General features: G+C 45.0%; 1 protein-coding gene across 1 annotated transcript in view; it reads right to left on the bottom strand.

Moving 5' to 3' along the window:
• Positions 1-6,402: 6,402 nt before the first annotated feature.
• SKIV2L (Ski2 like RNA helicase) overlaps positions 6,403-12,502 on the bottom strand; it is a 30,810-nt gene continuing 24,710 nt past the window's right edge. The window contains exons 23-29 of the mRNA XM_030197327.1: positions 11,156-11,300; positions 10,865-10,991; positions 10,345-10,555; positions 9,433-9,543; positions 8,998-9,216; positions 8,087-8,227; positions 6,403-7,992 (exon numbers count right to left, since the gene is read on the bottom strand). Coding sequence (XP_030053187.1) covers positions 7,792-7,992; positions 8,087-8,227; positions 8,998-9,216; positions 9,433-9,543; positions 10,345-10,555; positions 10,865-10,991; positions 11,156-11,300 — 1,155 coding nt within the window. The 3' untranslated portion in view covers positions 6,403-7,791. The remainder of the gene's footprint in view (positions 7,993-8,086; positions 8,228-8,997; positions 9,217-9,432; positions 9,544-10,344; positions 10,556-10,864; positions 10,992-11,155; positions 11,301-12,502) is intronic.

The raw sequence follows: 12,502 nt of genomic DNA, 5'->3' as shown, positions 1-12,502 counted from the left end.
CTCAACTAATCCTGGCCTACTGGAACTATACTATGAAGAGAGAGATCTAATCCATCTCACTCCTCCTCCCCCCCCCCCCCCCAAACAAACCCAACACTCTTCTGTCATGGACACACCAATCCCAACTCATTCTACCCCCTACCAGAACTACTGAAAAAAAGAGACCCAACTACTCCCATGCTGGGACACACTGGAATTATACTTCAACCAATCCCACAAGCCTCTGACATCCCCCCTCCCCCACCAAAACCATCCTGTTGTGGACTCAGCCAACCTAACTTATCTTACTACTACTACTATTTAGCATTTATATAGCGCTACAAGGCACACCCACCCACAAAATACTGCATCATGTTAGAGAAAGGACAGATCCAACTAATCCCAATCTGAGACACACTGGAACGATAGCATGAAGAGACCTACCCATTCCACACTTATTCCCCCACCTCCCCAAAAAAGGGAAGGGAAAGGGAAATGAGACTTGATACAGTATTTCTCATACCCACAGAAAGGCGTTGTATCGTGACAGAATTAGTTGGGTCTCTCTTTTCTATAATTTCTGTTGTAGATCTGTTTCTTACTCCATCCTAAACCAAGCTCAGAGTAAAGTACAATAATTACAAAACATTAAAATAAGGAATATAAAACAAACCACCAGTGCAACAAACAAAAGAAAAAAAATACCAAAATAAACTTCCATACCCCATCATGGAGAAACTCAGTTCTTCCAAACCACAAAACAATGATATCAGAGAAAACTAAAGCACTCTCAAAGACACCCTTACCTGAGATCCTCAGATCCCAAACCCTTGATGCTTTAAAAGGTTTATTATTCAAAGATTCAACACTGTGCCGTGTTTCGGCCTCAGGCCTGCTTCAGGAGTCTTAAAACAAATATATATTGGATACAATTAATTATAAAAACAATAGAAATAATGTAAAACAAAACACAATTCAAAACCTTAATACAATTCCAAAATTATTAAAACATGTACAAGTGATGAACATAAAAGGTGTTTACCAATGAAAAGGGACTTTTATGTTCATCACTTTTACATGTATTCATACATTTTGGAATTGTATTAAGGTTTTGAATTGTGTTTTGTTTTATATTATTTATATTCTATTTATAATTCATTGTATCCAATATATATTTGTTTTTAGAACACTGAAGCCTCAGGCCGAAACACAGCACCATGTCGAGTCTTTGAATAATAAACCTTTTAAAGTATTGTTTGTTTCTCTCATTTCTGGAGTCCTTGGTCCATTTCCCACCTTTTTTTTTGGCCTCTTATCATGAAGAGACCCAACATATCTAAACAAGAGACCCACCAGCTATGATTTAACATGCAGGGATCTAATCGATCCCACCAAATTCTGTGACATACCAGAATTATAACATGAAAAGTTTGGATCAACACCCTCCAGAACTGCCTATCATGATCAGATCCAACTCAATCCAACATGAGACCCATCAGATATATAGTGGTAAAAAACCCCAAAACCTAAGATTCACTGGAATCTATAAGATCATGCAAGAGACAAGAAAAATTCCCCCAAAGAACTTCCGTATCAGAAACCTAACCATTCTACAACACACCACATAGAAGCAAGACAACCAACCCACCAAATCAACTATGCTGTGCTTCTCTGTTTCCCTTACCTTGTTCCAAAATCCTTTTCATGTGCTGAAGTCTTGTTTAATGGCAGTGAAATAAATAAATACATATATCAAGACCTGCAGAGAATTTTAATGAGCAGGGTGAGGACAAGCCTTGGATAATTGCATAATATTCTGAAGGGGGGCAGGGGTCAAACTGGAGATTAATGTAGTAGCATGGTATCACAGCAGGGAAATCACCGGACCAGATAGGTGCTGAGGTCTTTCTTCAATGTGATTTTATTGCACTGTTTCTATATGTGGCCTTAGGGCGAGTCACTTTTCCTTCAGAAAGGTACAAAGTATTTGTCTTAATATAACACTTTTTTCTTTTTTTTTAATAACATGCTTTAGTCAAACTTTTCAAGCAAAAAGTACAATTTGCATTTAACTCTTTATTATTTTATAATATGTAACTTACAGGCGTGTTCATATGGACCTTTTGGAATAAACTTTTTTTAGGTAACAAAAATAAAATAATAATAAAAAAAAAAAACCCACAAAGGTTCAAAGAAAGATACTCATGACACTCAGGTATGCCAAGGCATCAATTATAAAGTAAAAAAATACAATAAAAAAAAAGCTGCAGGGAACCTACCAAACTGTCAGTGAAAGCAAACACATGCTTAACAAAAAGTAAGAACCAAGCATCTGAAATGGATCGTGCAGATCACCCCTGAGCGCAGAAAGAGCTGATGCTGCTTCGAGACCATAGTGCAGGAGGCGTGGCGTGGTTGGCGTGGTTTCCAAAAGGCCATCCTGTTTCTGCTCCTGTTGGGGACTGGGTGCCAAGAGCTTTCATTTGTAAAGCGAAGTGGCTTACCTATAAACGGGGATTCGCTGTAGACAACAGGGAAATACAGCCACACTTGGCACCGTGGATCCATTGTGGACGTCATCACCACCACCATCAACTGTGCCTGCATGTTCCCTTCTTGTCTGCGGAGAATCAAGCTTATTTTATATCCGCTCTCAACGTGTTTAGACTGGTCATTTCCGTGGCAATCCTCAGCCGTGGCTTCTCCCTCAAGCCTGCAATCCTGAAGCTGGCCACTCGGTGTCACTCTTAAATAATGACCCTAACTCCCTCCCCTGCTTTGTCTACTACCATAACCATCTATTGACTGTAACTACCACCACCAACTCTTGAAGACTACTTCTTAAACCCACTTGTGGTGATCAAACTGTTATGGTTTGTCTGGTTGTAACTTTTGTATTTTTGTTTTGGAGGAAAAAGCCTTTGCTCGTCTATGGTCAAAATCAAATTTTCATATGACTCACAGTCTATTTCTTCATTGGTTGAAAAACCTCCGTGTGTGTTTGTATGCTTTTTTTCAAATATTTTTCTCTGAGTAATTTCCAAATGTCTTAACTCATAACCATAACTGAAAATTTGATTTTGACTATAGACGAGTAAAGACTTTTTCCTCCGAAACAAAAAAAAAATAAAAATACAAAAGTTACAACCAGACAAACCACAACAGTTTGATCACCACAAGTGGGTTTAAGAAGTACTACCATAACCAGCCTGGGAGGAGGAAAATGACTGAGATTGAACTGGGCCCTTCCACACAGATTTGCACAGTAGTTGGTGTAATTTAACATCTTACTTTACACCATCTTATACTGGAGATTTCAAATCAAAAACGACTTTTAGTTCAGAAAAATCTCAAAGCACAAGGAAAAATTCTTGCTCTTGACCGGGTTTGAAAATGTACACCAATGTTTCCCCAAGTCCAGTCCTGGAGTACCCCCCTTGCCAGTCATTTTTTAAGGATATCCGCAATGAATATGCATGAAAGAGTTGCAGTGTATGTAAATCACATTCATGCATATTCATTGTGGATATCCTTAAAACCTGACTGGCAAGGGGGTATTCCAGGACTGGATTTGGGAAACTTTAGTGTACATTTACACTATGCATCAGGATAAATGAGGAGTTCTCAACCCAACCCAGTTCTCAGGCCAAACCTAGCCAGTCAAGTTTTTCAGGGTATCCACAATGAATATGAAAGAGATAAATTTGCATGCACTTACCTCCATTCTATGCCAGTGGTTGCCAAACCTGGTCCTGGAGACACCCCAGTCAGTCAGGTTTTCAGGATATCCCCGTAATGAATATTCATGAGCGAGATCTGCATGCAGTGGAAGCAGTGCATGCAAATCTCTCTCATGAATATTCATTAGGGGTATCCTGAAAACCTGACTGGGGTGGCTCCAGGACCAGGTTTGGGAACCACTGTTCCATGCGAATCTATTTGGACTGGGCCTGGGTTGAGAACCCCTGGAATAAACTGACACAACAATGCCCCAAAAAGGTGTTTGCAATATAACAAAAGAACACGGAACCAGGATTTTTTTTTTTAAAAACAGGTTTTAACAGAAAAGCAACAAGTAACATGCTTGAACTATGTTAGGATCTGTGAATTCCTGTGCCGAGCCGGAAGTTGAAAGGCCCAAGATAGGGGAGTGCAAGTCCAGACACGGCAGTCGGGCAAACCTGATGTTTCACCTGTGGAGACCGCCGCTCCCCGGAGGTTGAGTCCCTGGGTGCAGGCAGCTGACAGGGAAGGGTCAGACAGACAGCAGACAGTGTCCAGGGCCAGGGCAGGCGAAGGGTCCAGCAGGCAGGCAGCAGGCAGAGACAGTAGTATCCAGGTCCAGCAGAAGGGTCAGGTAGGCAAACAGAGACAGTCTCAGCAAAGACAGAACTCCAAAGCAACCAAGATAGAAGCCGATGCCAAAGCAACAGGGAAGGGAAATCAGACAGCTGATATACAGAAAACGAATCCCCTCTGACTCTTGTGCAGGGAAAAAGCCTGTGGGGGAGCTTGTGTCAAAAAACACAAACTCGTCGCTACACATAACCTCTTTCAAATGTAGTAAATAACTCCATTAAATATTATAACCATTTCGGTGTGACCCTGAGGAAAGCTCACAAGATGAATTCTTTTGACAAATAGCAACTCTAAATTGTTTCAGTCCTTCTGGTGGTTAAAGCTACCACCTTCGGACACCCAGTGCCTGTAATGATTCAGCCACATCCATTTAACCTTTTGAATTACACACAGAAAGGGCCAAAGATTAATGTCTTATTTATCTATTTAATTTTCTGCATTTCTAAATGACAAAGCAAACAAGGAGACCGTGTGAAAAAATACCAATTATAAGCAATAAAATGAAAAAAAAAAACTAAGCCCACATCAAGGAAGCAGGTCTTTTCTGAGATCAAAAACAACCCTTTCTCTGACTTAGTATTACTAGGAAAACTCGCCAATCTATTTGGAAAAGCCTTCAGTCGGGCTCCGATGAAATGGCGCTCATACCCAGTCCCCCACCTCGTGGAGGCCCCAGCAACACAATCCCAGTAAGGTGAGGTAAACTTTGGTCGTATAAAGGGCCTTATTAAGGGATGGGGGAGAAAATTACCAATCCTGGACTCTTAATATCCTCAGGAAAAGCACATCATGGCGGCATCTCATTCTGCTGTGGCCTCACAAGAGGACTCCCATCACAGTGGCTGCAGCCTTGCTGGCTTCTCCTGTTATTGCCGCTGGCACAGAGAATTTGTCAATCGTACCCTTGATGGGATCCGCAGCAGGGAAGATCTTGGCACCTTCCTACGGTTGGGCAAGGTACTAAAGTACCTTAAGGAGTTGATAAATAAACAAAAATATCTCCAAGTTGGCTACTGAGAAAGAGAAACACAACCAACTTCTGGCAGCCCATCTTGCCCAAGCTCTGTCAACATAGTAATATCATAGAATTACTTAGCATCGTCACCATTTCAGTCCAGAACTTGCAGGTGTTGCAGGTTTTGCACCTATTGCCAACAGGTACAAGGTCTACTCTGGACTGATCTGGTGGGACTAGAAGGAAAGAAAATTAGCAGGTATGATCTAATTTTCCTCATACGCAGCTCTTTTTATCTTTGGGGATTTGTATAAGTTTGTGTACTGAACATCTAAAATTGATATGATGCTGCAGAATCACTACTGCTCCACTTTTCCTTTGCTCGAGTGATTAAAACAGTTGTTCCCAAACTATGCAGCACAGCACTCTGTTGCATGCAGCAAACTCTCAGGGGTGCCGCAGCAAATCCCAACCTCCCTCCCGCCGCCACACTTCTCCTCCCAATCCAGCATCTGCCTCCTCTGTCCCCGCTCCCCCCCCTCCCTGCCACTGCTCTAGATGAGCAGCAGCGGCAAAAAAGCTGCAGCTACACAGCGCCAGACTCTTCATAACACATCTGTCGATTCTGCCCCCTCGAACATCACTTCCTGTTCCGCAGCACAGCCAGCAGCGGTATGTATGGAGAATCTGGTCTTGCTTGGCTGCAACTTGTTTTTCCGCTGCTGCTACTCATCTAGAAAAGCAGCAAGGATGGGGGGGGGGAGTGGGGACACAGGAGGCAGACACTGGATTGAGAGAGAAACAGAGAAGGAGATTAGGTTGGATGGAAGGAGGAATATGAGAGGGGGAAAGGGAAATGGGACTTGATATACCGCCTTTCTGAGGTTTTTGCAACTACATTCAAAGCGGTTTACATATATTCAGGTACTTATTTTGTACCAAGGTCAATGGAGGGTTAAGTGACTTGCCCAGAGTCACAGGGAGCTGCAGTGGGAATCGAACTCAGTTCCCCAGGATCAAAGTCCACTGCACTAACCACTAAGCTACTCAGAGGCTGGATGAAAATGGCGTAAGGGAGGAAAGGAAGGAGAGAGGAGGGCAGATGCTGGATGGAAGGGGGGAGGGCAGAGGTTGGATGGAAGGGGGGGAGGAGGACATGCATGGGAATGCAAGTTTTGGTGGCTGAAGCATGCTGCCGATTTGCTTACGCAAGCAGCATGGAGCTTGGGCCTCGGATCTCTTCAGCTAGAGGGGCTTGGGCGTCTCTGCCAGCAACGGTAGGACTCAATGCTGTTGGGGGTGGGAGGGGGAGACTTCAGAAGAAATGTGTAGCCTAGAGGCGCTGTGAACTGAGAAAGTTTGGGAACCACTGGAGTAAAACACTGCAACGGAGACTCGAGCATGAAAAAATAAAAATAAAACAAAGGCAGATACCCAGAGAGCCACTAAAGCCACAAGGAATACGCCCAGCTTCCATCATGACTTTTGCACTACGTTTGCCCTTGGATACCTACACTATGGGTCAAAGGTCAGAGCAGCCCTTCTAGTTTTGGCACACATCTCTTCAATTGCTTCTGGGTGGTGGATAAGAGCAGGCGAACAGTGGGGACCGTATTTCAGTGATAATGCAGGGAGGGAGATGAGATACAAAGAGTCAAAAACTGCTTTTTTGTAGCCATTTGGTTGCCATGCTTCAGTATATTGGATGTGTAATGTTTACTCTTGTGTCCTTATTGCCATCGTGAAAGGCAGAGCATGACCCCCCCTACCCCCCTGAAAAAAAAGCATATTCATATGAGAGTCAAAGGAGGGGTGGGGAGAGGAAAGGTAATGGAGGAGGAAGGCATCAAACCTGTCTGTCTCATTTACAAGTGATAAAGTTCAGGCACAGAAATGATCCCCATACACATCATGTTAAACTCAGAAACTGCAAAGTGACAATGGAAGGTAAAGCTCAGGATGTGTTCTTTAACTGAGTTGCTTTAATGTGACAATCATCTGAGGAGCCTGGAGCGGGGGTGGGGGGGTGGGGAGGGAAAAGTAATGTAAAAAGGACAGATGGCTTCGATGCCAAGTGATAAACTTCAGGCATAAAAGTGATCCCCATAAATGTCATGCTAAACTCAGAAACTGCAAAGTGACAATAGAAGGAAAAGCTCAGGTTGTTTGCTTTACTTGAGCTGGTTTAATGGGACAGGGGGGATGCAGGAAGGTGACCATTTTATTGTCTTAGCAGCATTCCATTATACAACATGAGCTTTGCTTTCTAAATGTCACTCTGCAGTTTTTAAAAAAATATGAATCAAATGTAGGAACTGTGCAGGATCAATTCAAGTTAAGCCTCTTCCCTCCCAGACAAGGAAGGAAAAATTGTCTCTTTAACAAGGCACAAATTTCCAGCGCTGAAACCGCCTGGTGTGTAAGCATTCCTGAATCCTTTTTCCGTGATGAACAAACACCAAATAACCTTTGTGTCTGCTGGAACAGCTGTGGTGCTCTCACTGCGTGTACAAGCTGGCGGCAAAGACGATATCTCTCTTGATCATGTTGGAGGCGTCCTCCATCTTCGCGTACAGTACAGGGTCGCCGATGATGCGTGCGGCATTCCTCACATCCCGGCAGGTCTCATCTAGTCTCTGGATGCAGCGCACAACGATCCCCTCCTGCACGTCCGTGAGCTTGGCTATCTCTGCAAAGGGCTGAGGGAGAGAGAGGAGCAGTGATGACGAACTGCAATGTTCAAGCTGGAGGGGAGAATTAAAACGTGAAGCTGGAGGGGACGATATGACTCACCACTCCCTGGGCCCACTCATAGACCACCTCCACCAGTCCAAACTTGAACTGCTCCACGTAATCTTCCACGGATTCACGCAGCCCACACTGGCGCTGTAGTACAGCTATACGTTCTGCTTCGCCGCGGATTCGCTCAATTCCCTGAGGGTACAGGAGGGGAAAGATTTGTACGGGTGAGTGCGAGTTAGCTTGATGATAGGTCGAAACCCTCTGCTCCGTGTACAGCAGTGGCCAAAAAAGCAAAATAGAATGTTAGGAATCATTAGGGAAGAAATACAAAACGAAACTGAGATTAGAGCGCCTTTGTACAGATCCACACCTCCAATATCATGTTAAGTTCTGGTTGCCACATTTCAAAAATATTTAGGAGAATTAGAAAAGGTATAGAGAAGGGCGACCAAAACGATAAAGGGGATGGGAGGCCTCCCCAGTGGGGAAACAGTAAAGCGGCTAAGAGACAGCTGAGGGGAGATATGATAGAGGTCTACAAAATACTGAATGGAGTGGAACGGGTAGATGTGAATTGCTTGTTTACTCTTTCCAAAAATACAAGCACAAGGGGGCATGCAATGAAGCTACTAAGTAGTAAATTTAAAACAAAATTGGAGAAAATATTTCTTCACTCAACGTGTAATTAAACTCTGAAATTTGTTGCCAAAAATGTGGTAAAAGCAGTTAGATTAGCAGGGTTTTAAAAAAAGTGTAAAAGTCCATAAGACATTATTAAGATGGACTTGGGAAAAAAATCCACTGCTTATTCCTGGAAGAAGCAGCATAAAATCTGTTTTTACTATCTTGCCAGGTATTTGTGACTTGGATTGGTCACTGTTGATCTATCAAGCGCAGTGTCCTGTTTCCTTCAGTCTGCCCCAGTATATCAATGCTTACGTTGTCACGTAATCTTCCCTCACCTTCTTCAGCGTCTCATTAATCTCAGGTTCCACCTGCGTCTTCTGCTGGAAGACCAGGCAAGATAGCAGCGCCACGATCTCCTCCGGCCTCAGCTCAGTCAGCACATTCTCAAAGACCAGCTCCGTCACAATGAGCTCGTAGTTACTGATCTCGCAGGCCACCCGGCCCTTCAGCTGTACTGCGTTGTTCCCATCGATATAATTCAGACCTTTCAGCACCTAGAGAGGAGGAGGAAGAAGCAGACAGGGTAGAGAAGAGGAAAAACATCAGATGAAAGGGAAAAGCAATGGAGAATGACAAAAACTTTGAGAGGGAGAATTAATGGAGGAGAGAAGAAGAAAACACTTTGTAAGAAAGAAAAGGGAAAAGATGGAAAGCGTGTTCAGGATTCTGTCAGGAATGGGAGAGTGGCAGGGGCGAGAAGAGACTTTTACATTTATTCTCTGTTCGTACTCCGGCAGCAGCGTCAGGGACTGGTCAGAGATCAGGTAACGGAGCTGGGCCAACTCATCTTTTATTTTCATTCGCTCTTGCAGCCGGAGGTACTGGTTGTGGAGAAAGAAATCCTGGGTCACTCTCCACACGTTTATGACACTCCCTCAACAGCCGAGAGAGACTTTCCGGGTCACTCTGTCTTCATGAACAACATTCCCTCTGCAGCAGTGTCCCTGAGAGAAACCCTCAAGCCACCCTCTTGACACTGCCCTTAAGAGACACCCCCAAGCCACTCCCTCTGTGGTACTGCCCCCAAGAGACACTCCAGGTACGACACTCCCTCCGAAGCTCTGCCCCCAAGAGACACCTCCAGGTGACTCCCTCTCGATGTATGACAGTCTCTTTGCAGTCCTGCCTCTAAAAGATAGATCAAGCTGTACATATGTACGACACTCCATCTGTAAACTGCCCTAAGAGACACCCTCCACGTCATTCCCTCTCTATGTACCACATTCCCTCAGTAGCAGTGCCCCCAAGAGACACACCCATGTCATTCCCTCATCATGTACGACACTCGCTCCACATCCCAGCCCCCAAGAGGCACTCCCAGGTCACTCCCTCTCCATGTACGACTCTCGGGGACACTGCTGCAGAGGAGGACCTCTGAGCTCTTCCCCTCTCTACATACAAAACTCCATCCTCACAGCACTGCCCCTACGAGACACCCAGATCATGCTCTCTATATACAACACTCCCTCTGCAGTGCTGCCCCTACAAGACACCCCCCCCCCCCCAGGATCACTCCCTCTCCATGTATCACGGTCCTTCCCAAGTACTGCCCCCCCCCCCCCCGAGAGATTCCCTAGATCATTTTCTATGCAAGGCCTAAGAATGTCTCAGTATACACCAACCTGTGTACTGAAGTGGGGGCTGTGGACACAAGTGAAGGATCGCAGTGCCTCGTCCAGGCTCCTCCTGCGCACGCAGGCCTCCACCACATCCAGATCTTTGAGTTGCAGGTCGTTGACAGGGTCGAGGGTCACCAGACCGCCAGGGTTTGATTCCAGCAGACGTAGGAGCTCTTGTGTTGCTGTAGTGACCGAGGGACCGGGTGGGTCATGCCTGACATTGGGGGGGGGGGGGGGGGGGGGTTCAAAACATGGGAGAAAAAATTACTGTGTATGCAAACCTGGGTTCCATTCCCAGTTCTGCCTCTGCATTGAGACCTATGCTGCCTCCTAGGTGGTGGTCTGGGTTCTATTTTTTGGCTGTGGCTCTGCTATTACAGCATTCAAAAGTGAGGAAGAGAGTGACTCCTAGTGGTCAGATGAAGCACAGCACCCTGCACTTGCTCTCTCTCCCTCGCACATGCAAAATGAGGACACACTGCAGGATCAGGTACTTCTGTGTCTGCAGATCTCTTTGCCTTACCTGAAGCGGGGGATCTGCCGTTTGTTGAAGTCATCCAGGATCTTCTCCGCATTGAGGCGGAGGGTTTTTGTGGTGATGCCGATGAGGTCAGAGGCATGGAGCTTCTCTACCACATGACCACAGGGCCCTGGAGGGGAGGCAAAAAAAAAAAAAAAGGCAGCAAGAAATGAGATAAGGGATGAGGGCAGTCGGATCGAGAGGTCATGGCCTGCTCGTATTATGTTGTTATACAGAAAACGGGGGTGGGGGGTGGGGGGGTGGGGGGGAGGCGTCACTTTGGAACCAATTCACCTTCTGGTAGGAAAAGTTTGCTGTTCAGAAGCTCATCGGGGAGAGGGGCTTCAGGATGCTCCTCTTGGGCCTCTCCACCCCCTTCCTGGTTCTTCTCACAGAGCACCAATGTCGTGAAGGTCCGGTTGGCTGCATCAGAGGAGACCTGCACAAGACGACAATGAGAAACTACTCAACATCCGACATTGGTTATCTATCTGATGTATAACATGTCTGTCTGCTCTTTTCCCTCAAATGCTTTCTTCTCTCCCCAACCCCACTGGTGCATCTCTCCTCTCACCAGTGCTTTCCCCCTAGAACCCAACTACCAGACCCTGGTATTTTTTTACTGCCCTTCCCTCCACCTCCAGTTCTTCTCTGTTTATATACCAGGCTTGTCCAAGTTCAGGCCTCAAAGGCTACAAATAGGCCAGCTTTTCAGGATATCACTAATGAATACGCCACAGTCTCCATTATAAGCAAATCACTCCTGTATATTAATTATTAGGGATATCCTGAAAATCTGGAATGCTTGTGGCCCATGAGGATGAACTTGGACAAGCCTGAGTTAGACAGTCACCCTGCCAACCTCTGGGGCTCCAGTCTTTCCCTCTTAACAGCCTCCCCACCACCCCCAGCCAGGATTTCTTTCTTTCCATCACTCTCCACCTGCTCTAATGCCTCCCTCTTCCCACCTAGGGGCAACAGGCGTGCAGCTGGCACTTCTAACCTATTGTGTCAAACATTTAAGAAGTCCATACAAAAACAAAAAAGTCTAAGTGCTAATTTTGTAGACAAGGCAGTGCATTACAAACTGTTATACATTTAAAAAGTGCCCAAAGTTTATTATGATTTTTTAAATATGAGCTATCGGAGGCTCTCTGATCCAACCTGGAGGAACAAAGACTTTACTCTTTACAAGATTTGTTTAATCTGCTATCATTGGGTTTTATTCTTAACTGTGAATTCTATAATTTATGTTTATGTAATTCCCTTCTCTCTACATAAGTGTTGCCACACTGGGACATACCAAAGGTCCATCAAGCCCAGCATCCTGTTTCCAACAGTGGCCAATCCAGGTCACAAATACCTGGCAAAATCCCGAAAAAGTTCAATACATTTTATGCTGCTTATCCCAGAAATAAGCAGTGGATTTTCCCCAAGTCAATTTAATAATGGTCTATGGACTTTTCCTTTAGGAAGCCATCCAAACCTTTTTAAAACCCTGCTAAGCTCTTATTGTGCATCGCTTTGAACCTTACAGTGTTAGCGGTATATAAGCATTAATGTAATGTAATGCTATCTGATGTTTGATTTGGAAGGGGGGATGGGAAGGTTATGCCGTGGCTACCGCGGCATGAACTTTAT

The sequence above is a fragment of the Microcaecilia unicolor genome, chromosome 3 (assembly GCF_901765095.1).
Source record: "Microcaecilia unicolor chromosome 3, aMicUni1.1, whole genome shotgun sequence".
NCBI lineage: Eukaryota > Metazoa > Chordata > Amphibia > Gymnophiona > Siphonopidae > Microcaecilia > Microcaecilia unicolor.
Note: the sequence above shows the minus strand (reverse complement) of the source record. Positions and strands in the feature narration are given on the sequence as shown.